Source organism: Salvia miltiorrhiza, chromosome 7 (genome assembly GCF_028751815.1).
Source record: "Salvia miltiorrhiza cultivar Shanhuang (shh) chromosome 7, IMPLAD_Smil_shh, whole genome shotgun sequence".
In the NCBI taxonomy this organism is placed as follows: domain Eukaryota; kingdom Viridiplantae; phylum Streptophyta; class Magnoliopsida; order Lamiales; family Lamiaceae; genus Salvia; species Salvia miltiorrhiza.
The window spans coordinates 9,855,701-9,883,451 of record NC_080393.1 but is presented as its reverse complement, the minus strand read 5'-3'; the positions used below and the strand labels follow the sequence as shown (position 1 = coordinate 9,883,451).

At 30.2% G+C, this 27,751-nt stretch overlaps 1 protein-coding gene across 1 annotated transcript; it reads right to left on the bottom strand.

Annotated features, from left to right (window-relative positions):
- Nucleotides 1–24,237: 24,237 nt before the first annotated feature.
- Nucleotides 24,238–24,867, bottom strand: LOC130993797 (pentatricopeptide repeat-containing protein At1g12620-like). Its single transcript, XM_057918833.1, has one exon. The coding sequence runs from the start codon at nucleotides 24,865–24,867 to the stop codon at nucleotides 24,238–24,240; it is 630 nt and encodes a 209-aa protein (XP_057774816.1).
- Between the last annotated feature and the right edge of the window lie 2,884 nt (nucleotides 24,868–27,751).

Here is a 27,751-nt window from a genome sequence, read left to right as displayed (position 1 = left end):
TTTTATTATAATTTGTATTTTATATTTTAAGGATGTGTTCTCCTTAATTGAAAATTTATCTTTGAAAAAGGAGGAGGACAACCTCCCCTAAATTCTTTTTTTCTATCATAACTAGCATGTCCATCACGTGCACTGCACGAGAAATATTTTATATTTATATAAAATCGATTCGAATTCAATTATCATATTTATAATATAATAAAAAATTAATTTTAACCGAATACATATTAGCTAAATATTGAAAAAAATTAGGATGGCTAGATCATCTAGTCGCCCATTCGGCCATATCATTTGACTGACCGGATGGCCAGATCATCTAGCTACCCAATCAAATGATTTGGCCGTCTGTGAGCTTAGATGATCTAGCCACCGGCTAGATGAATTCTTGATTGATAATTATCAAATCGTTTGTTTTTTTAGTTTTTTCTTACACATTTCTGACTGATATCTGTCAAATCAGTCAAATGTGTAAGTTTTTTTACAAAAATCAAGCAAAATCATCAAACATCAAATGATATTTAAGTCTGTTCATTTAATTTGAAATGTTTGTGTTTATAAAAGATAACATTTTTCCCATCTAAAAAAAATATAGTAACATTTTTCATATAAAACTTAAGGATTATGACATTTTTACCTACTAACACCTTAAATTTTCGTATTTATCCTTTTATGATGATTCACTACAAGAAAATTTGCCATTTGCTACAAAAATGAACGATGCCAACACATCGATCATTAAGTTTTCGGTGTTAACGACGCGTCAACGATGCAAATGTAGTTATATCGAATATTTTTTAAACATTATGTCGTTAAAGCATCATTATTATCGAGTACTTTTTATTACTTTTTAAATATTCCACCGTTAAATGGTAGTTATTATTGAGTTTTTATTTTTTAAATATTTTGTCGTTGAAAATAATATTTTTTATTTAATTTAAGTTGTAAAGGAGTCGTTGATTTTTTTTAATATATACTAATATCAAAATATAACTAATTTGAAATTAATTTAATTTTTACAATGAGTACTTTTTTTAGAATGCTCAGTAAACATTGAAAATATTAAATTGAGTTTATTTAATAGAAAACAAAAGTCCAAACATGAATCACGTTGTTATAAATAATGTCGGACTGGACCCTATCGTATCATGTGGGAATAATCTCAGAATTATAACAAGAATTTGCATGAAAAAAGTATCGGTGTCCAATCTAGATTAGACGTGACGGTTAACTAATTAATTATAATTTAACATACCATATATACAAACAAGTTACGAACTCCATAATAACATATAAACATGACAAGCCCCATCGTGTCCTAACTTTATATAAACTCTCAAAAATGTAAATCACTAACTTGAAAGCTAACGAATCATATAATATTGAATATTTTAGTTTGATTCAATTAATTTGTCCCATAAAAAGATCTGAATAGCTCCCTCGTAACTAAGATGATTGATTCGTTTACACTCCCCATTGACTTAATGTGTTTGGAATGCAATGACTAAATACTTAACATATCAATGACAAAAAAGAGAAGAAACATATTGAAATGTTACTATTTACCCCGTCCACCCCTAAAAGTGATATGTATTTCATTTTGGATCATCATTATAATTTGTTTACATAAATAAAAAAATCTAATCCTTAAAAAAGTGTAGATCCTACCACTTTTAATCAATTTATACATTTTCTTTAATTTTCGTGTCGAAATTTTTTTAGCCACTTACAGTTGAACCTTAATTTAGGAGGTTCTTAATTTTTTCTTACTTCGATCGAAACTATGTTAATTCATGATGAAGTTGCAACTTCATTAAACATAATCAATTATTTGTGAAGGACAAGACATTAAAGTTGAACTCTTTAATAATCATTTAGAAGGTAAAAACAAACTATAAACCTTTAACTTTTTTTTATCAGTAAAGTAAAACTTTTATTGAAAGAAAAGGGATCAAGTCATCAGGAATGCCAATCAAAACAACATAACAAGTTTGAAGTCTTTGGAACACCAAGAAGTAAAAGGAATTCCTAACTCCACAATTTTGTAAGCCTCGTTCCAACTCCAAAGTCTCCTCTTAATCTGTAAAACAAGTCTATCAATATCCCAAGCCTTGTCCTGAAAACGACTATCATTCCTGCTTTCCCAGAGCAACCACACTGTTCCCACCCACAAAGCTTTTAGCAATCTTCTTTCTCTCTTCTTTTTAACTATAAACCTTTAACTAATGAGTCTTAATCACTAACCAAACTCGCCCGAGGTATAGTGCATGGCAATTTCACTTTTGACCAATCATTACAATTCTAAAATCTAAATCCAATCAATCAATTATCATATGATGTTTAATTTTCAATCTCTTAAATATAACTGTGGCTAATGACACTTTAGTTCACCATTATCTTGGTAATGTCTTAACTAGTCATCTCTGCAAGGATTTACACGTTATTGGATTTCAACAATCTAGAATCTTAACTTTTTGCTCCCACGACAAACATCTACTAATTAATTATTTTTCATAATCGACATCGCAGGTTATTTTGTTATTAAAAGAACTTATGATATGGAGTATATATATTAGTTTATCATTTTTGACTAACTGACCAAACATGCCATTTAATCAGGATTAATTTGGTATTAATTAGATATGTTACAATTATAGGAAAATATGCCTTTAAGCGACATGTAAAAACGATTATGTCCATAATGTGTGTGTAAATTAACTCGGTAGTATACAAACACATTAATTTAAGTTCAATTGTTATATATTTAACATAAAGTGAGAGAAAAATAAACATTATCTAATTAATGTTTAACAATTTTGCTATGAAAAATAAACATGTAAAGTGATTCTTATTTAACAATTTTGCTCGCATATTATTATCATAGTCAACATTATTTTGAATGCATGCTATTTTGTTATTAAAAGAATCATATGTTGTCGTATTATAATTGAAGTTTGTATACGCAACTAATAATAAGCTGTCAAATTATTTCTCATATAATTGCTAAATAACAGCTCATTTGCCAATGTCGAGAAGGCTTAATTTAGGTGGCAAAATTAAGGCATGCATCAAAGGACTCTCTTTTCTAAGAGATAATTGATTCAAGTCTCATCGATGGTATGACTTGCTTCATTTAGTTTATTGGATTGTATTTGTTTGGTTATTAACATCTAATAGTAGTATGTTTATTAGAATTTAAATTAATTCATCAATATATTATACAATTTCCTGATATAATATATATATCTTATATCTAAAAAACAGCTCATTTGCCCATAATATCTTGATCACAAATTAATTTTGTTTAACTACCAGTTGTAAACGAGTCCCCTAATTTCATTTGGTGTTTTAAAAAAAATCTATTCGTGACCCCCCACCCCAAGGGGGGCCAACACTCGCGCAATAAAAGAAAAATAAAATTGAAGAATGTTCTAGATCGACTGATGTATTATGCGTCAAAAATGAAATTAGATATGGTTAAAAACAATGGCTTGTCTTTAGCTGTATTATTTTATTACAAAATGATATTTCAGTTTATATATTGTCATGTTTTCTTGTATTGCCTATTGAGCAATAAAATTCTTATTGGTTTCAAAAAAGAAAAAAAAAATTACAATGTTGTAATATGTTAAAACCGATTATTTATATAAAAAAACAATAAAGATTTTCGGCCACTGCGGTGTCCGGACACTGCATGAAAAACCGATTTTTTAAAGATTTTTTGATTGAGCCGATTTTTTGCTAATTTATGGTTTTACTAAAATATCTTTTCCTTATATTTTTCAACTACTTTTAATCTTATTCAAAATATATTTTATTAAAATTTTTATTTTATGTAAATTTCGATTTTTTTTTTGCCATTTTTTTTTCAAAAAATATATTTTATTTTTAAATTGTTTTTTTATCGTTTTATTATTTTTCTTTTAAAATATTCTTTTCTTAAATTTCTCAACTACTTTTAATCTTTTCCTAAATATATTTTATCTACATTTTTATTTTACCTAAATTTCAATTTTTTTTGCCATTTTTTTTTCCGAAAATTATATTTTATTTTTAAATTGTTTATTATTTTTTTTTCATTTATTTATTTTTCTTTTCAAATATTCTTCCCGTAAATTTATCAACTACTTTTAAAATTTAAATTTTTTTCAAAATTAATATTTTAGTTGTTTTAAGAGTAAATTTTTATTTTTTTCCAAAATTATGTTTTATTAATTTGTTTCCCGATTATTATTATTATTATTATTATTATTATTATTATTATTATTATTATTATTATTATTATTATTATTATTATTATTATTATTATTATTATTATTTATTTTTCGAAATTAAATATTTTTGTCGAAATTTATTTTTTTCCGAAATTAATAATTTAGTTGTTTTAAGAGTAAATTATTTTTTTTCCAAAATTATGTTTTATTAATTTGTTTTCAGATATTTAGGGATTCTCTTAAAAATAATCATAGATTTGTTTCCAGATATTATTATTATTATTATTATTATTATTATTATTATTATTATTATTATTATTATTATTATTATTATTATTATTATTATTATTATTATTATTATTATTATTATTATTATTATTATTATTATTATTATTTATTTTTATAAATTAAATATTTTTCTCGAAATTTATATTTTTTTCGAAATTATTTTTTTTTTGAAATTTATTTTTTCCGAAATTAATATTTTGGTTGTTTTAAGAGTAAATAATTTTTTTTTCCAAAATTATGTTTTATTAATTTGTTTCCAAATATTCAGGGATTCTCTTAAAAATAATCATAGATTTGTTTCCAGATATTTTTATTATTATTAATATTTATTTTTCGAAATTACATTTTTTTTCAATTTTTTTTTCGAAATTAATAATTTATTTGTGTTTAAATTGTTTTTTTTCCAAAATTATGTTTTATTAATTTGTTTCCACATATTTAGAGATTATACTAAAATAATCCTAGATTTGATTCCACTAATTTAGAGATTTTCATTCTCCAAAGATTAATCCTATATTTGATTCCAGTAATTTAGATATTCTCCTAAAATAATCCTAGATTTATTTCCACATATAATTTATTTTGCGAATGTTATGTTAATTTTTTTATTTTTACTAATTTAGAGATTCCTTTCAAAATAATTCTAGATTTGTTTTCATCTATATATTTTATTCGAATATTTTTTAAAAAATAACATATTGAAGATGATTTTAAAAAAAAAATGAAATACAATAACAAAAAAATAAAATTGGAAGAAGTTTTTTTTTAAAAAAAAACCGAAATAAAAGCAAAAGTTGCGAAATTTATGTTAATTATTTTTATTATTACTAATTTTAAAGACTCCCTTCAAAATAATCCTATATTTGTTTTCATTTATATATTGTTTTCGATTTTTTTTTAAAGAACATATGGAAGATTATTTTTTTTAAAACGAAATATAATTAAAAAAAGAACATTTGGAAGAAGATTTAAAAAAAAAAACCGAAATAAAAAGAAAAAGGTGTGTTTGCGGGATTTTAACCTGAGACCTCAATAATATGTGAGTAATACTTTGTCACCTTGTCCGGTAGTGACAAACGCATTAGTTATGCGTTAGAAATAAACATAAAATTAATCATACTATGGGGCATCGATTGAAAAATTAAATAATATATACTTAGATTAAATATATTATAATTAATTGGAATAATACGAATAAAGTTTACTTAACATATACTTGAAGAAAATGTATCATAATATAGTATTGATGTCAATTTGATAATAAGAAAATGAACTACTATAGTTTAAATAATGATGTCGAAATAATTATACTCAATGAAATAAAGTTGAACTAATTGATTAAACTAAATTAGTTACATTTTTAAAAATAAAATGAATCATATGATGGGAAATAGATCGAAAAAAATAAATAACATATACTTTATTAAAGGTGATGTAATAATAAAAAAATGAACTACTACTGTGTGAGTGACGATGAGAAAATTAAAATAAATGAATCAAACGAATGGATTTTGTTTGGAAAACTATGTACCATATACTTTGTGAAGTCGAAAAAATTATATTCAATGAAATAAAGTTAATAAATTATTTGAAATTAATTGGTGAATTTGGAAATAAAATTAACATATAAAACTATTTAACATATACTTGAGGGAAATACAATTAAACGTGATGTGCCAATAAGACAATGAACTGCTATACTATAGTTTAACGAAGTCGATATAACTATTTGTTATAAAATTATGAGTTATTAATTAATTTAAGTTAAATTTGTGAATATAATATATAAATAAATGAAATAAAGTGAAATGATTCATACAATTGGATTTCGGTCGTGACACTATTTAACATATTTTTGGATGAGAAAGAATGCATTATACGATGGCATTTTACAGTGTATTGAAATTAATTATTGAATTTGGAAAAAATAAAAAAAATTATACGATTGGATTTCGCTTGCAAGACCATTTAACATATACTCCCTCCGTCCCACGAATCTTGACACGTTTTTCTTTTTGGGCTGTCTCACGAATCTTGACACGTTTCCTTTTTGGGTAATAACTATTACATTCTCTCTCATACTTTATCACTTTTATTACATTTTCTCTCTTATTTTATCAATTTTATATTTTATTAATTACACACTTAAAACACTAATCAACAATATAGTTAAATTATATTAACAACTAATATTTTTATAATCAACATAAGAATTAAATTGAATGTATGAAAAAGCTAAAATGAGCTAAAATAAACATAAGTACACGACATTAGAAGGTAAGTTAATTTCCAACCATGACTTATTGCGGCTGCCACCGCCGGGCAAGGTGGCAAAGTTTCATATACATTAGACGAAGGTCAGAGGTTCGATTCCCCCTTGTCCCTTAGAGGGGGCGATTTTTTTTATGGCAACAAATCGCTGAGAAATTTAAGGAAAGAATATTTTAAAAGAAAAAAAACAAAAAAAATAATTTAAAAATAGGGATAATTGCCTGTAAATTCCTAACGTTTACACGGAATTGGTTTTTGCACCTTTTTTTATTTTTCTTCTTTTAAATACCTAACCTTTAGTTTTTGTCTGAAATTTATCCCATCACCAGTTTTTTCTTACGCCGGCGCCGGAAATGCCACTTTGGCAGTCGGAATTCACACTGTGGCAGCCGGAATTCTCCACTTGGCTCATTTGTGACATGTGGCAAAAAAAAAGCTGAAAAAAATTGAAATAAAAATACATGTGGAAAAAAAAATAAAAAAGAAAAGAAAAGGAAAATCACCCCCCCATCGTCCTCTCTCCCTTCCCCCACCCCAAACCCTAACTCTCCCTCCCCCACCCGGCGCCGCCCCCTGCCACCTCCACCACCGCCGGCGCCACCACCCACCGCTACCACCACCAACGCTCCACCGCCTGGAGCAGCTGAGGAAGTCGATCGTCGCCGCCGTCCTACGGAGCAGCAGACCAGCCTCCACTTCGTGGAAGTGCACGAGCAAGGCGCGCGACCAAGCGGCGGAGCAGCAGACCAGCCTCCGACTTCCGGCCTCACCCTCCCCAGATCTCGCTGGCCTCCCCCTCCCCAGATCTCGTCGGTCTCCCACTCCCCAGACTGCAACGACCTTTCCCTCCCCCATCCCCAGATCCCGTCGACCTCCGCCGCCCCCTCCCCTTCTCACCTGACTTTCCCCCTCTCCCTTCACATCTCACCAGTTCCAATTTCTCTGAATTGAAGCGGCGAAGCACGTGGAATTGGTGGTGGCCATGGTGGTGGTGACGCAGCAGGGGGCGACGCGAATTGGTGGAGAATTGCGGATCTAGGGCACGAATTGTTGCCCTTTGTGCGCTGCCGTCTGTGCTTGCGAATGTGGTGAGAACGGTGTAGGGTGGTACTGGCAATGGTGGCGGCATGGGCGGTGGCGGGTTGGGGACTGGGGAGGGGCAGACGGGATTTGGGGATGGGGGAGGGACAGACGGGGTCTGGGGATTTTGGGGAGGGGCCGATGGGTCTGGGCATGGGAGAGGGCCAATGGGTCTGGGAATGGGGGAATGGGTGGCCGGCGCTGGCGTATGGTGGCGGCGGGCGGCGCCGGCGCCGGCGGGTGGCAGGAAGAGGGAAGATGTGAATTAGGTTGGGGAAGATGATGAGTTGGAAATTTTCTTCTTCTTTTTTTTTAATTTCTTTTGCCACATGTAAAAATTATATTTAGATGTCAATTCCGGCTGCCACAGTGTGAATTCCAGCTGCCAAAGTGGCATTTTCGGCGCCGGCATAAGAAAAAACCGGTGATGGGATAAATTTCAGACAAAAACTAAAGGTTAGGTATTTAAAAGAAGAAAAATAAAAAAATGTGCAAAAACCAATTCCGTGTAAACGTTAGGAATTTACAGGCAATTACCCTTAAAAATAAAATATATTTTTCGAAAAAAAAAATGGCAAAAAAAATGAAATTTACATAAAATAAAAATTTTAATAAAATATATTTTGAATAAGATTAAAAGTAATTGAAAAATATAAGGAAAGAATATTTTAGTAAAACCATAAATTAGCAAAAAACCGGCTCAATCAAAAAACCTTAAAAAATCGGTTTTTCATGCAGTGTCCGGACACTGCAGTGTCCGAAAATCACTACTCATAAAAAAAAAGGCAATGATTAGTAACAAATGTATTGTTAAGTTAATGCCCGCATCTTACAAAGATGTACTTAATTACTCCATTCGTCACACTATAATTGGCTCGTTTTCCACTTTTGGATGTTCCGTTAAAGTTGATTCATTTACATAAAAGACAATAGTATTAACTTTCGAAAAGTTATAGGTCGACGTCCTACCATATTTTTGGATGTTCCACTAAAATTGACTCATTTACATTAAAGACAATATTTAACTCTTAAAAAGTTATGGATCCTACCATATTTATCCCAATTTACAGATTCTCCTTAATTTTTGTATTCAAAAGAACTTTTTGGTCCCAAAATCTCCTAATTTATAACTAATTTATTTTTTCACATATTAACAGTATCTGACGCGAACCTATAATTCAGTCCAAAATAATAATAGTAAAAAAAATATTAGAAATCCGATTTCGATATTACCTTGTTACAACTTACAACGATATCGTTTTGTGGAAGAACAATAAATTAACAAAAATAGGAAGAAAGAGTCGAAAGAATTCCGGCCATTTGGCCGCCGGTTCTAGATGAGTATATATTTTTTTTAATAATTAATTGAATATTGAGATATTTTTATGACCAAACTCAATTTGAATTAAAAATAATAATTTCATTTCTTCCAAAAGGTCCATTAAATTAACGTTTTGGCGAGAGGCGGAATGGGCGTTCTCGCTCCAAATTGACAATTCTAAGGGTGCCTCCAACGGGTGAAAAAACCAGTTTTTAGAATTGAGAACTACCATTGGGAAAAAAAGAAACTGGTTTCAAAATGGAAAAGAAGAAACTGGTTCCGAACTCGGAACCAGTTTTTGCTGACACGGCGGGTCCCAGGCTGGCCCCATTTCTTTAATTCATGCTGATTTCAGCCTAATAGTTGTGGGTCCCATTCCTTCAATTTTCGGTTTTCAGCCCAATATTGCCCAATATTGGTGTTCCCATTTTATTTATTTTGCTTTTTTCCTTTGAATATGTATGTTACGTAAAATATATATATTGCTTTGTAAATTTAATATATATATATATATATATATATTGGTTTGTAAACAGAATATGATTTAATTTTAGTAATTTTAATTATTATTTATAATTTAAATTTAATTTATTTTATTAAATTAGATAATTAATATATAGAAATTTAATTTAAAAATAAAATTAAAATATATAAATATTAATGCAAATAAAATTAATTGGGAAATATATATATATATATATATATATATATATATATAGATATAAAGGGAGTGTGTATTATGGTGGGACCCTGAAAAAGTAAGAAACTGGTTTATTGTTGGATGAGATGTGAGAGAAAAAAGTAGATGAGTTTCTAAAGCTGATGTGGCAATTTTAGAAACTAGAAACTGGATCATGGTTGGAGGCACCCTAACACCACTAGCTTTTGCCCATTCGTGCGATGCACGATAGACATTGAAATTTAATTATAAATTTAAATAAATATAAATAATAAAAAATCAAATACTTACAAAATATTCCTTTCGCCCCTCAAAACTATTCACACTTTTCATTTTTGGTACGTTCCCCAAAATTATGCATATCCTATTTTTGGACACTACCCCACATATAATTTTAACAATTTTACCGTTTTAACTTACACTATTTACTCATAATATAGTACTCCCTCCGTCCCAGCTTTTTGTATCCACTTTTACAAAAAGTTGGGACGGAGGGAGTACTTAACAATGCCCTTGATGTGGGACCCTATCACCACTATCATTATTACAAACAATTTTTTATTAAAACTCATGTCGGATTCAAACCATGCATAATTTTGGGGGACAAATATAGTATGTTTTAAAAATAAAATGTAATAATTCACATCAATTAAAAATTAAAATTCTGAAATTAAAAATTAAATTTTTAATTTATACATAGTGTAATAATAATTATAATTATTAAATAAATTTAATAATTATTAGATGAAAATTTGCATTATGCATATTACAATATTATTCATCATAATAAATATTTTCATACACAAACATAAGTAAAAAATACTATTTTTTTCAAACTTATTCATTTTAAATTCGTCTTTGATGATTTTCGTACTATATTAAATTTAAGATACATATTGATTATATTTTCATGAATCAAATTTGATGGTGTTTATAAAATAATTAAAATAAAAAAATAAAAAGTAGTGAAAAAATTGGTGGAGGAAGACAGAGAAAAAGAGAAAAAAATGGAGGGCAAAAAAACTCCTCTTTTATATATTATATAGATATAGATAAATAGTAATTTTTTTCACAGAGGTGTATTTAATGGCTGAAAACGTGGCTTTGTGGAGCAATTACGAAAAAATATAATATTCGTATTACATTATTAAAAATATAGGAGTATATTTTTTCTTAATTTGTTCTTGAATTTAGTTAAAAACTTTAATTAAAAAATTATATTACAAACAAACCCGTGACTTTGTGGAGTTTCAAAAAAAAAGTCGTGACTTTGTGGCTTAGTGGGAATTTACACATTTTTTAAAAAACATAACAAAAACTGCTTTATTTAAAAGCAAACTATACAACCGTTATTTAAGCAACAGTCCAATTAGATTTGTACATTCTTCTACCAAAAATTGACGGTAAACAAATTTGAATTTAGCGGTAAATTTTTTGAATTATTCCTAAAAAAAGTTACCGTTTGTCACGACCGCACTTGCTAAGGATAGCAAATTCGGGAAAACCGCGACTAAGGGAGGGAATTTAGGAGCGGGATTTAGAAAGGGCATATTCGTTTTCTTGATGACTCGACTTGTATAAAGAAATCAATCGAAATATCTAGATATCAATGAAGGCCACAAGGGGACCGTACATAATATTATCCCAAAACGGGGTACTCAATGGTTTTAGTGCATTATTAAATAATACATATTGTTTGACAAATGACATAATATCTTAACATAATCAGTGTTCGCAGCGGAATAACAATAACTTGAGTATATGTATGAAGACATATACTCCACTCTGAGGTTCTCGTCCTAAATTGACAAAAGCTCCGCTTGCACACTACATCCTCGATCACAGCTCAACCTGCACATTTAAAAATACATGCAGGGCTAAGTACAAAAGTACTTAGTGGACACTTGCCGAAATTTACATATATGCATAATATTTTATTGTCAAGCCTTTCAACAGTAGTAAGATACGAGGGTTTTTCTTTAAAGACTCGTATTTACCAAACATAATATCATTTCTTTCATCAATAACCCGCGCAGGTATTTTATATCATTAATTACCATATCAGTAACTCGTGCCGAGAGGGAGGCCTCCCTCTACGGACACTATGATCGGCCAACCCGCTAGATGACTCACGATCACAAGGTGTACACTAATTCCGAAGGGATTTGCGGTCCCATCCAGAATCCGAATTCGATTAACATCAGATAGGCAATTAATAATAAAACATAAAACATTTAGGCATTGACAATATCATTTAAATTCATAAGCATAAAGTCTTAACAATTCTAATATATAATTTTAGTTTATACGTAGAAAGCCTACCTGAATAGCAGACTCACGGTTTAGCTCTAACTCTGGTGCTTGACCTTTAATTCGAGAAAATAAAATAAGATTCTAATTCTCGAAAAATCTCAATAAATGAGGATGCGTGAAATGATTATGCATGACTCATATTCCTTTAATTAAATTATGAGATGCTAATCCTATTTAAGGAATTAAAGCTCGTCTTATGAGGTCGGATTATTAATCTTATCTCGTCAAAACCTTAAACTCAAAACATTATCACATAACTATCATTTAGGTTCGAAACTATTTATTCGAACATCAACATGCGCATTAATCATAACTCGTTCTATTTATGTCATCAAGTCAAATATTCCGTCATTTAAAAACAAATCCTATAATATTACATAGATAAATTATATCATCATAGATCATGCTTTCTTATTTTTAAAATCATTTAATCATTTTCAAATAATCCATATTAATAAGTCATTTGAAAAGAAATAATTTAAATGAGAGTTTAACTCAAAATATTTCATTTTATAATCCATTTATAAATACTTGAAATAAAGAACTCCATTTAAATAATTAATTTAAAGGTCAATATATAATTAAATTAATCAAGCTCAATTTAAATTAATAATTAAGAGCTCAAATAATTTAAATAGATATAAGCCCAAATTAATTAGATAAATTAAGTCTATCATGTTTTTTTTTATTAACCAAGAGCCCAAACATTTAAATCTAAGCCCATCAGCTAATTAAATGAGGGCCCAAAACACTTATTAAAATCGGCCCAAGTCTCGGCCCAAACAATTAATAAAATCGGCCCAACAGGGAGCCCAACATTTCAAAAAAAAATCGGCCCAACCCGGCCCAATTCCTAACCTAAATATACACACACAATAAAACACACTCAGCACACACACATTAAAACATGCGCCTCTCTCTCTCTATCTCTATCTCTCGGCTCTCTCTCCCTACTCTCTCTGCTCTCTCTCTTTGTTCGGCTGAGGGCGGCGCCGCCTCCGGCGCGCCGCCTCGCCGTCGCCTCCGCTCTCTCTCTCACGACTGCCGGAACAAGGTACAGCAGACGCACGCCGCTGTCAAAGCGGTGCGCCGCCGCCGCTGCCTCCGTCGTCCTTGCAGCAGATCCGCTGCCGCGTCAAGACCACGGCCACCGCTTGGGTCGACGGGAGCCGCTGGAGCTGCTGCTGCTTCGCCGGGAGTCGAGCTGTCGCCGCCTGGAGCTGCTGCTGTTCGCCCGGAGTCGCCGCTGGCTGGCCTGCGATCGACGGCCAGCAGCTCGCTGGAGGAGCGCCGCCGTCAGCCGCTGCCGTTGGCAGCAAGAATCCGGCAGCCGCCTCTCCTGGTGCCGCCGTCGCCATGGACAGCAGGGCTTCGACTTTCCACCGTATCTTCCCTCTCATTTTATCACTCGATAGGTTCGTATATTAGAATTAGTTTTACATAAAACTCAAGTTTGTGTAAAGATTTGATTATGGAATCAAAACTTGATTTTTCTGTACTCTAGTTTAGTTATATAGAGGTTCTATTTCTGATTTCTTGTGAAAGCTTTGATGCGTACAAATTATGTAAACTGTAAAATGATTGATATGTCTTGGATAGTAATGTGTGTACACAGGAAAGAAGGTTGAAATTAATACCTTTGCTGAACCTTGCTGAAAAAATAACTCTGCTCAAAACGAACACTCTGTACTTTAGAATTTAGCAATTGAAGTTTGTGGTTTTAAAACTGATTCATTTGAGTTAATTTATAGACAAATTGCTGCGACAATAGAGTTTATGAACGTGGAATTTTTGGTGAGTGAAAGTCGGCTGCTGCGGCTGGAAATCTGTACTTTTGAAAAAATGAGATTTGCTGCTGAAAACTGAGATTTTGGTTGAAGAATTAATGAGATTAGATTTGCTGCTGACAAATTAGATTTGTCTGTTGAATGCTTGAGATTTTGTTTGCTGCAAATTTTTTTTTTTTTTTTTTTGACTACGTAAGAGTGAAATAAAAACTAAGCACGGGTGAGAATAGAGTGGCTGAGGGAGCATAGCGTGCTAAATTGAATACACGAAAAAAAATCTAAATTAATAACGTAGATTTAATTCTTCACAAGTCGGAATAAAATCACGACTCAAGAAATAATAATAGAAAAATAATTCTATTGTGATTAATAAATAACATGACTTAACTAAGTCAGTTATGAATCTGAAATAAATAATTATTGGCTTACTCAATAATTTTCATCGCGGTTTTATTTACGCGAAACTACTGACTTGGTAATAAAATAATAATCCTGCTTAATTGAATATAATCCAGTGTCATAAGCTGAATTTAAATCATAAATAATTACTGGGCTTGATTTACTGAAAGATGAAATAATAATTATCATATTACTGGATTTAAATATAATAAAAGAGCGGGTTGTTACACCGTTATACTGATCTTTTATATAATATATAGATTTCTGGAATGGAATTAGACCAAGATTGTTTTGCATGCATGCATGCGTCACTCATTCTGTTCAAGGGGAACAAAAAGGGAGGGAAAAAAAAAGGTCAAAAAGAAAAAAAAAAAGTAAAAAAAAATTAGTTGGTAGGATGTAGCACTCGTACATGACAATTTAATTAATCAATATATATATATACAGATATAAGAATCTATATATATATATATAAAAGTAAAATAAGCTCTATCCTACGTGGCGTAATAGAATCACTTTATTATAATTTTCCTCAATTCTCATTCATTCTTATTTTTTCTAAATTTTTAATCAACAAATTTCTATATATCTAATTTCGAACCTATAATTTCTTATGCATTAATTATATCACAACCATAAAGTCAAACTATACATATTATAAATACAGAATCTATTAATTCAGTTAGTAATACCAATTAAACATACATTTAGAATCTTTTAATTTTTAATTTATTTATTGTTATATTTTTTTTTTCTTCCAGTTCCTTATAGTTATATATTTTTAAATTTTATTTATTATTATAATTTCATTAAAGGTAAAATATTATATTCAAACAAAAAATAATTATAATATTTTTTTATTATTTTTGCAGCTAACATCAATCTTTTGTTAAACAAAATGGTTATTTACATGTATTAATACTTATTTTTAAGTATATATAAATATTTTTTTCCTCATCATTTTTTTTTTTGCAAAATCAATGAATGTGTCGTAAAAGTTATCTCCAAAGATTTAATTATCTTTTTGAAAATTCAATAAATATGTTTGTCTAACAATCTATGGAATTGTTATACAGCCAAGGGAGATCGAAGGATTTCGATGATTCCATCATCAATGACCTAAAACAAATGATTGACAATAACAGTCCTTATGCAAAGATTTATCGAATGGTTGATGATCAAATCTCACGTGATAGCTCCATCGATGTAAAGCTTCGGCTAATAAGAAATAGATCGAAGGATGGAAGGGAATACAATATGCCAACAGCATCAAAAGTTGCTACTCTTATTGTTGGAGATTTTGAATCGATGCCCAATAGGAGAGACATAATTGTCCAAAAGAGCACTGGTGAACTTATACGCTTGAATGAGTTTAGTCCTTTCTACCTTCTGATGCATTATCCGTTAATATTCATTTATGGAGAGGATGGATTCTATCTAGATATCCTGCTTGATGCATCTCACATGGCCAAAAGAAATAAATTGACACTGAGAGAGTTCTTGGCATTTAGGATACAAGACAGAAAAGATGAAAGAAAACAATTACTTCTTGCTAGACGGTTGCTTCAACAATTTATGGTGGATGGATATACCATGATGGAAACACAAAGGTTACAATGGATCCGTTACAACCAGCCAACCCTTAGGTCAAAAATATACGTGAATCTAAATGATTTGAAAAGCAAGGGAAATACATAAACCCAGATAACGATTTAACTGGACTACTTGAGAAAACAAAGCTTATTATTTGGGATGAGGCACCAATGACGCATAGATACTGTTTTGAAGCGCTTGGTAGAAGCCTAAGAGATATTATGATATCATTATAAATGTATACTTTGTAATGTCCAAAAACAGACATACTGATTGTAAGCTTTTTTTGAGTTAGATAAAAATTTAAATATGTTCGGATAATTAACAGATATTATTATATATGTTTGGAAAGAGAATTACTTTCTTTCGTATGTTTGTCAGCTTGGACGAGCGAATAATTAAAATTACTTTTAAATAGGGTTTGGCACGTGTAAAAATGTGTAAGTTTTAAACGAGTGCATAAATTATATAGTTTTTATTATTCATATTATTTATTGTTAATACACACATATAGATGTTCAGGAATCCACATTTATTTTTTGTGGAAGACTTCACTAATTGTGAAATCTAAATAAAAGATTATCTGCTTACGTGAAATTTTCTATATTTATTAATCTTTTGTTATTTACTATTATTTATTGTTAATATTTATTTTGAAATGTTATGAGTTTTTATTGAGATAGATAACTAATTATCGTAACAACTTATATTTGATTATTTAGATATTTAATAAATTTAAGCATATTACGATAATTAGCGGATATTACTATAATGAATTTAGAATGAGGATGAGTAATAAAATTGTTTTTAATTGAGTTTAAAATGAATACGAGTATATAAACGAAGTTCATAATCAGTAGATTGTATAATTATGTTTAATGTTGTGTATGATGAAATTTTCGATAGATTATGAGGTAATTGCAAATTTAATATTTTATTCAAACTTTAAAAGTTTTAAGTCATTAATGATATTATTTAAAATATTTTTTTTCTTATATTTTGCTAGGTTGATTTGATATGTGTGTGCTGCTCCTGCTTGTGCTTGGAGGGAAGAAAGGTGCAATAAATCCCATCATATTTTTTCATGTTCATAGGTAAAATATCTTATATAAGGATGGTTGTGCCGGGTCGGTTTGGGGACGATGGTTAGGCCGGAGTTCTTGAAACTGACCTTTTCGCTCCTCTTTCCTTTCCTTTTTGTTTTCGTTTTAGACGAGTACTCTTTTTTACTTCTACGGTTTTTCCTATCGGGTTTTCCGTAAAAGGGTTTTAATGAGGCTCGGCCCTTAGTCTGCTTAATTTGTGCTTTCAAGGGTTTCTTAGGTTTTTCTTTTCTTTTATATATAATTGCATTACAATAATGTGTTATATGAGGATGGATATATTTCATCTTTTACAATATCATGTTTCGGCTTAGGACTTCGGAATTTGCTGTTTTTTTTTTTTTGGAGGGGGAGACAGAAGTTGACTTTTAAGCATCGGAAATTTCTAAAATCATCATAATCAGATTGGATTGGTGGAAGTGTCTAAAATTAGTTTCTTACAATTAGCTTTTGAGTTGAGAGAATTGTTTGACTAAATATTAGTAAAAATATATTTAGTTAACATCTTTTACTTTAAAACAAATTTATTTAATGCTTTATTTTACTGAAAAAAAAATCATCAAATAAAAAATGTATTGAATAATTACAAATATTTATATGTTTTCATTTATTCCCGTCGATTTTCGACGGGTTAACTACTAGTATAAATATATTCCGAGAGATGATCCGTGCATTATTTTATGTATCGTAATTAGTTTAAATGTATATATACAAAAATTTTCAATTTGTGAAGTCTCCGATACTCTTTTAATTAGACCATGCATCCAAAGCAGCTGCTATACTATACATATACATACACGTGTGTATTTGATTGCCGGATAATTAATTAATCTCGACATCAATTGTTATAAATAACTTAAAAGACATTCTTAATTTGGAGATGAACTAGGAATATGTATATTTAATGAATAATTTCTTTAAGTAAATTCGAACCATCGTTCAGATCGAGGACATTGCCCTAGACTTTTCTAACGTGATTTAATGATTTATAAATTTACATAAAAATGAAATTTACACATTCACTCACAGACAATAATATCTATACGTATAGACACGCACAAAAAAAGTCGGAAAGTCTGCTCACCTAAATCGTAATCATATTTTAATCACTTGATTAGGAGCGTGTTTATGTGGCTTAAGAAAAGACCGCACAGATACTATCTTGTCTTGAAATAATATAGGTAAGTTTTCTTGTCAAATGCATTAAAAGACTATTAATAAAGTAGCCCACGTCCATCAGTTAAAGTGTAATTATCATTAAGATCATCAATTATTTATAATGATCATTTCTTGAAAAGACTCAATACATTGAGCTGCAAGCCACCATTTCTTCTTAAGAATTATTCTATTCTTTAACTTTCTAGTTGTGATGTCCAATAGCTCTCGTAGTCTAAGTCATGGAGTAGTATTTCTAGATTAATAGGACAAATTCTTTGATTGATTTAACGTTTAAACTCTCTTCTATTATTGTATTAATAATTAATAGTTAATCACCACCGTCGCCTATTTAAAATAATTGTTGATTGCATGCTTATATTATCGCGCTTTATCAATTTTGATTATGCATACAAACCCCAAAATTTTGGCCTAATAATTATTGAATTATTTATCTAATATGATTTTATTTTCAATCAAGGTTCAAACCAAACTTACCTCTGACAGGACTAATCGAATAATAGACATTTTCATAAGAAACGACGTTATTTTTGTCAACTGATTGCCACATGAGAACGATTATGCCGCACTAATTATTCGACTAGTCATGTCTATAATAAATTTGGTCGGAATCCTAGTTAGTAGTAAATTAAATCAATAATTGTCATGCCACACTTTAAAATTTATATGTAAATTAGAATTTGATGAAAGTTAGTAATTTATAGGTAATTAATCTTTAAAATAAACACAATTTAGTTAATTACCTCCCACACTTATACCTAATTAACATTCACAAAAACGAATTTACTTATTTTAATTAGTATAATATAATTCGAAAAAAACTATTTACTCCCTCCGTCCCACTAAAAGTAGCATGTATTCTATTTTGAACCGTCCCACTACAAGTGGCCTGTTTCTATAAATAAAAAATTTTAACCCTAAAAAAAATGTAGGTCCTACCACATTTAATTAATTTATACATTCTCCATAATTTCTGTGTCGAAAAGTTTCGAAGAGAGTATATTTTAGACTAATTCCTCAACTCCCTTGATGTGATGTGCCTTTGTTTCTGTAGGAGTAATTTATAAGTATTATCACGTGTAAGTGTGTAAAGTTTTAGCGGTCTTCTATGATCTATTGAAAACTTGGCGCATATATATGTATATATAGAATTTATTAATCAGAGTATTTAAATGTATATATGTGTGCTTTTGCTTCTCAAATATGGCATAATTATTTTGAGGATTAGTGCCAGAAAGAAAGGGACAAACAAGGCGGCGAAAACTAACCTGTTTTACTGATGACAATAAAATCGAAATGGCCCCTTCTTATCGTTATTAAAAAATAAAGTGATGTGTGATGGTTCGATGGACAATTAAATTGAGAAAAAAAAATGTAATTTCATTTTCAAAGTTTCTGTAGGAATCAATTCAATTAACTAACTCCACCGTCACGTTACAATTTGAATAATTTATAAATATTAATTAGAGGCGTTTACTTCTGACGGTTAATCTAAATAAATAAAAATAGTAAAATTAATCTATATATTTTTTATTATTATAATGAATTGAAATTTTAAAATATCCTAGAGCCCTTGATAAATTTCAATATTTGAGCTAATTTTACTTAATTCATAGTTTTTCATTGAAAAGACAAATTTGAAGAAATCATAACCTCAAAGATAAAAATATTCAATCATATATCTTAATCGATCATGAAAGTAAACACCCCCTTATTGTCAGATATGAAATTGTAAGGAATTGTTATGCAATTGAGTTGAGATCCAATAACCAAAATAAATTAAATATATACGTTGATTTTTTTATATAGGTTAAGTCCGTTAAGATTAGATAGATTTCAATTATTTCGCCGTAACATAGTATCCATACATTTTTGTATACACAGTAATGTGTTATTATTATTATTATTATTATTATTATTATTATTATTATTATTATTATTATTATTATTATTATTATTATTGGTACTGCAGGAACAATGTGTGCACGTTACATCATTAATTGCTATTAGAGATGTCACAATTAACGCTTTTTCAATAATTTTATGTTAGAAACACAAAATATGATACTATTATCTTTGATGAAAAATGATAGAATATATATATTTTCACTCAATTTTCATATATTCTATTTAGTTAATACTCCGTCCGTCCTACTTCAAATGACCCAATTTTTATTTTAGGTTGTCTCATTTCAAATGATCGAACCCAAATTTAAAAATTAAATTTGGCATTTAACACAATTTTTTGGATTGTCCCACCACCACTTTACATCTTTATTACATATTTCTTAATTTTTCTATCCAATTTTTTTGGATCATTTAAAACGAGACAAATGGAGTAAATTTTTTTAGGCAGCATGAAAAAATAATTTCACTAGCTCTTTTTTACTCTAATTCATGACAATATCAATTATCATATAGCAGTGTGATAATATATTTTGTGTTTTCCTTCTCAGAGAGTATGTGATAGAAAAAAGTGCATAATAATAATTTTTTTATACTTTTTTTTTCTTTAAACTAGTTTTTTATTTTTTATTACAATTAGAATGCACACGTTTAGAAATAAGGCCAATGCATTTAGCAAAGAGGATTGCAAACAAAAGGCTTAAAAGTAAAAGCAAATTGAATGGGTCAAGACATTGGGCCATTAGCTGCGACTTCTTCTGAGAAAGCCTGATAAGGCCAGACGTCCTTCCTAAATAGTTGGAACACGTCGTTTTATTTTATTCTATATATATAAAATGTGACAGGATTTTGAAAAAATAATTTTGCTACAATAAAAATATATGTAATAAAAAATAAACACACTACACGGATAGGGATCTTATTTTGGTCAAATTAGGAGTATTTTTCATAGAAAACAATTTTAATTAATATAAAATCTTGCTAAAAATGAGATATTTATGATAAGACACGATCTAGTACATCCGAATAGAGGATACTTCCATCCTAATTGAGGATTAATAATATTAGCAACAGGATATTTTAGATATTATTATAGTGGCTCGGTCTTGCTTGCTTATCAATGTTCATCACGTATATTAGAAGGCTGATAGAGCAGCTCATTATCTTGTGAAATTTGTGCAATTTTATCTGTGGTCAGTGTGTTGGATTGCTAATTTTTATAGTTGGCTTAAGGATGTTGTATTAGAGGATATTTCTTAATACAATAGTTCATCTTCTGTTTTTTTTTTAATATTAAATTCTAGATTATTTTTGTTTTTTGAGTGGATATATATCTTGAACATGTTTTTACCATTTATGATTTATCAATTTTGTTTATTCGAGCTAATGACATGATATGGGCCCAAGCACAACCCAAATGGGCTAAAACTTATGCCCAATTTCAATGAACCAAAACCGATTCAGGAAAATAAAAGCATTCAAACGAATCGCAATTTTTATATCGCACGCAGTCTTACCCCTATTTCTCATCGGCGGTTTCGTACTCAAATTCAGTGGCGCGCGGCGGACTTCCGGCGAGATTTGTTCATCTCTTCGATTTCTCACCTCTTCCATCACAGCCCTGCGGAAAATCGTGAATTAGTTTTGTCTGATTGGAAAAGGAGGCGATGAATGCTTCGATTTGGGGATATTTTAGGATTATAACAGGTACTCTAGTCGGTGGGATTGCCGGATTCTATTTTATGCACCGCGCTGAACTCAAGTACAAGGTTTGTTTCTCTTGTTTTCCGATTCTCTCGCTCTCGATCGATCTATAATTCTGGTATATCTAGGGTCGAAATTGAAGCTTTGTGATGTATTGTGTTTGCGTAGGAGATGTGGGAAGAGCGATTGAGGAAGTACGAGGAAGAAATGAATAGGAGAAAGAAGATTGAAGAGGCGAGCTCATCCAATGAGTTTCCAGAATCTCTGTAATTTGCGCTTTTACCATTTTCAGGATTTTTTTTTCTGCCTAAATGTAGCTTATTACTTGATGTTCTCATTTCCAGAAATTCGAGTATTTGGTCTTCATTTTCATCTTTATTAGAAATAAATTAAGAAATTTGGGTGGAGAAGTCTTGAACTAGTGCATATTTATTTACAAGCTTGGTGACGTAAGATCGTTGCTGCACCAATTGAAATTAACAACTTAGGCATGTGAACTGCCCTAATCTTTATCTTGCTGATCTTCCTCCGTGTGGAAGATAATCCCCAATATCAAGAAATTGCATTTAGTTTATGATGGTGATGAGTGGACGAGATATGATGATAGTTTGATCTGCAGAATATTGATTGTTTGTTCATATAATAATAATATTAATACGAGGAGGAGGAGAATGCTATAGAGGCACAAAAGGTTCAATCCTTTGAAAGACAAAACACATGAATCCTAAATATATAAATACGATGAGCACCACCATCAACAAATTGTTAAGCTCATCCAAATACAACAAATTTTTGCAAACAAACATAAACCTACGACCTTTTAAAATCAAACTCAGCACTTTTCATACAAGTTTTAGATTAAAATCTCTTAAAACGTAAATTTCTTGGAGGTCTAGCTCAACATGAAATAGACAATAGTTGAAATGGGCAATATTACTCATACCATTTACTTGTTTTGATTTGGTTCGGATATGCATTATGCATATAGATATGCTAAGTTGGCTGAAAAAATAAAAACCCCACAATAACTGCAATGACATTATATGAATGTCATATCATTGATCTCCAAAAACAATCAAGAGTCGATTCTAAAAATGAAACTGGCAACCCACTCATAAAACATCGAATGCTCTGTCGTACATTCAATCCAAAAATCAGCATAAACTTTCTCTGTGTAATACTTTTTTGATGACATTTTAATTTATTATATACCCTCTAAAAGTGCAATAAAAAGTAACCTTATTTGTTAAGGATGAACAAAGTATAATTTTAATATTAAGAATATGCGTTAAAAAACATAAATGATTAAAGAAAATATCATTCTATACATAACAAAGCATTGTCATAGAAAGTTAATTAAAATAGGAAGAAGCCGAGATAGATTTGACATCTCTAAGCTTGATATCTCATTTAAAATAAACTTGTGGAATAATAAAGCTAATAATTTAAACACGAGATTGTTACTCCATCAACAAAATGTTCAAATCTTAGAAATACAAACTACATATGACTTAACAAGTTCAATTCTAACAGTTACCAAACATAGAAATACCATCACTGAAATGTTGAGATATAGAATCCAAGTCCACTGCCCGTTGGCACCATTGCTGCTTGCAACTCCGAGACATAAGCCTTTGGGTATATCAGGAAGAAAGGGCTACAATACAATTTTCTTGGGAGCAAGGTTCTTCATCAATTTAAGAAAAAAAATAATCTCCACTTTGTTCTTCCGCTTGATCAGTTGGCACTGTAGAAGTTGCAAAATCTACTGAGAATTCCTTTCGGCGCATTTCTTCCATGAATGATGTTGCCTTGTGAAGCTCATTTTGCTTTAGCAAACTCCAGATGATAATGTTATATGTCACACAATCAGGTCCAGAGCTACAATTCTCCATCTCTACAAGCAAACGTTATGCCTCCTACATAGACCCTTCTTGACGAAGTGAATCAATGATCTACTAGATCTCTTGCAACGTCACCTCAAACTGCTCCATCCCAGGCTTCGACTTCTACTGTAACACCTCAACCTCCATTCACAGGCTCTTCCTCCACCTCTCCAGCGCTGCCATCTACTGCATCGTCAACATCTCCAATTCCAAGATCCGGATTAGAACCCCTTCTACTAGCAAATATTTTGTTGCGTCATACTTTTCAACACATTCCAATCCTCTTCCATCTTTCCTTCCTTACAATATCCATCAATCAATATGTTGAAAGTGAAGACATCGGGAGAAACATTTTGTTGCTCCATACTTTACATCGCATTCCCAGCCTCTTTCATCCTTCCTTCCTTGCAGAATCCATCAATTAGTGCATTATAAGCCAGTCTCTTTCATCCTTCCTTCCTTGCAGAATTCGTCAATTAGTGCATTATAAGCCAAAACATTGGATCTACACCCTCTACTTTCTAATCTATGAAGTCAATCATGGGCGGCAAGCCTGCAATGACCTGTCCAACTTTGCACAGCCCATCTATCACGTGCAGAATCATAACATCATTAGGCTCACACAGTTTCAAATCCAGAAAATTTTCGAACAATTTCACGGCTTCGGCCTCCTTATCATCTAAGAATAACCCTTTAATCAGAGTGCCGAAAGTCGCGACATTTGGTTCGCAACCACTCTTGCAAAAGAAGCCCATTATAGCAAATGAAGAGCATGTATCTTTCAAGATACAACAACAGTTGACAGCAATACTCATTGTGTAAACATTAACAGGGACACCCACCCTAAGCATTTCATCCAACACATAAAGGGCAAAAGAGTACTGCTCAATCTTTACACTAACACTCATAAGTTTATTATACACGAGAACAGAAGGCTCCAACAGCATACTCTTCATTTTTTGAAATAATTCAATAGCATCGTCAAGCTCTTTAACACAACTGAAATCGATTCTGGACCGCTTACGTTGAAAAGCCTTGGAAGAGAAGAGAGAGAATGGAGGAGAGATAATACCCGATTTATGCGACCATCGATTGAGAAATCCTCTTCCATGAATCAGATTTATTGCAGAAGCAGCCCTTCTGCTCATCATCCTTAATCGGTGAGATTGGATCTCATTATCTTTTTTGTTTGTGATTGGATCTGAAGAATGGTGTTTTTTTCTTTGTTTGGAGGCGTGAAGAATGGTGTTTGTTCTGTACTGATAAAACCTAATTCAAGCTCAGCAATTTATTGTAAGTAATAGCTACTTTTCTAGGCTTTGTCTAGTCACAAATTCAAGCTTAATAATAATACTTAAATTAACAATTCTTGGGCTCACAATGTTTGCAACTATAACTTGGCCCAAGCTTAATTCGTAGGAAATACATTGGCCTATTTTCAAAGTTACTTTAAAATCATGGGTAATTCCCTATTTTACTCATTATTATAGCTCTTAATTTTAAAAACAATAAAAATATTAATAAAGTTTACTATTCTAAGCCCATAACCCCCAAATATATAACAATAATGTTGGATGAATTGAAATTATATGCAAAGAATGAGCCAAAAAAAATAAATCCAAATAAGGGATTTCGCATATTGAAATTCCAATTGCAATATTCAGCAAAGATTCACATAATAAAATTTGAAAGATATCTCATACTCGCAATTAACCCTTAATAATACTACCTTGTTTTCTTCTTAAGTTCGCGTTTGGTAGCCTTCTAATTGATTTGACTTATACAAGGCATATGAAATTTTACTCATCTATGTCTCACTCCTTTTTCTGCTGTTGAGGTTTATGTTGAACGGGATTGAAGATTGGTGGTATCATCGGTATTTGCTGATATTAGAGATAAAAAATGATTGTGGAACTGTAATTACCAGCAGAAATTCCACATTCAAATTGAATGATTTCTCACAATTGCATAAAGATGGGGGATGTGAGGACAATTTAGTAAATTTATTAATATTTTTATTATTATTTTTAAATTGGGGCTATAGTGAATAAAATGGGGACTATGTATAGAATCACCTTAAAATCATGAATTCATGATAAAGTAACGTTAATATATAAATTGATTTATTCTGATTAATATATATATATATATATATATATATATATATATATATATATAGGGGAGGGCTAGAATAAAAACACTCTTAAGTGTATAAAATATAAATGATTTTCAGCCCTTAGATCATCAAGATCTACGGTTGATTCGTAACCCTGTTGGATGAATTCGTGGTCCTGGGTTCGAATCCCAAAGGTAGCAAAAATTTATTTTTCACAATTCGTAACCATGTTGGATAAAATTCGTACATTAAAAAATGTTTATATTTATATTTTAAGAAGTGTTTTTACTGTAGCTATATATATATATATATATATATATATATATATATAGGAAGAGATTCTAATAAAAACCTCTTTTAAAATGAGAACTAGGAACCTAATCTTGGCCTTTTAAATATTAGATCTAATGGTTAGAATTTAGTCAACAAAAGAAACTGTGCATCTATTATATTTTACTGTACACTTAAAAAATATGCAATTTATGCAATTGAAACCAACAATGCAAAATACTCGAGCAAATCGAAATTGTGCATCTATGCAACTGAAACTGTGCATCTATGCAATCGAAATTGTGCAACTGTAGTTTATCTCAGTCCTCTATTTTATTTAAATCAATGACTTTAAATTGGTTCCTAATTTTCATCTTAAGAGAGGTTTCTATGTTAACCCTACCCTATATATATATATATATATATATATATATATATATATATAGGAAGAGGTTCTAATAAAAACCTCTTTTAACATGAGAACTAGGAACCACATCTTAGCCTTTAAATTTGAAGATCTAATGGATAGGATTAATTTTAAAAAACTAACGCCTAAAATGAGTTTAGTAATTGTTGACTTCCGTTTTTTTTTTTCCTTTCAATTACTAAAAGGTTACATTTGTCTTTTAACAATTACTTATTTAATCCTCCATAGGGAAGGCAGGATTTGGATTACACTTTACCACGATTTGGATTACACTTTTAACAATTATTTAATTAAACCTCTATGATATGCAGGATTTGGATTACCTAATTAAACCTAGATGATATTCACGAAATCTATGCATTTTTAGGTAGTCGTGTGTGTCTTCTTTTCGCTTCTAATCTTTTATTTTCTGTTCTTAATTTTCTCTCATTCTTTCTCCAAGTCTTCTTTATTCTTCCATACTCTTAATATCAATTATTTTTTATGATAGTTGTACCAGTATTTATACACGATGAACACTGAAGGTATTTATTAATTTAATTGTATTATTTTTTTTGTTGATCAATTTAATTTATTTATTTTCGATTTTTTTAAAAAGATTATATGTTTATTTGATTTTGAGGAAGTTGTTATTTTGCAGTGTTAATTGTTTATGTATTGCACAAAATATTTGTAGTATTTTAGTTGCATAGTTTTTATTTTAAATGCATAGATTTTTATGCATAGATGTTTGATTTGGTTTTATTTGATTTGAAATTGAGATATGCACGATTTGACTTCAACCGATTCTGGCCGATTGTGTTAATTTCTGTAAAATTTAGTAGATGATGGGTGTTGTTGATTTGCATAGATGAAAGATGGTGATGCATAGATGTTGGATTGTGTTTCATAGTTATCATTTTGTTTGATTTGCATAGGTGAATGATTATGATGCATAGATTTTTGCACCGATTTTAAACTATTAATATTATGTATATGCATAGATGTTTGATTTGCGTAGGTGTAAATAAGTATTAATTTTAGTTGCATAATTTTTATTTTAAATGCTCCAATTCGAATTAATAACAAAAATGCCAAGATTGATTTACTGCATACATAAAATAGTGTGTTGCATATTTGAAGCTTAATTTGCATAAACCATTGTATTTAATTTTGAATTTGTTTCTGACAATTTATTGCATTGTAATGCATATAATTGTAAATATATGTTTTACAATTGCAT

Coding starts and splice junctions, on each gene's coding strand:
- LOC130993797 (XM_057918833.1), bottom strand. CDS start 24,867: ATGATGAGCAGAAGGGCTGCTTCTGCAATAAATCTGATTCATGGAAGA.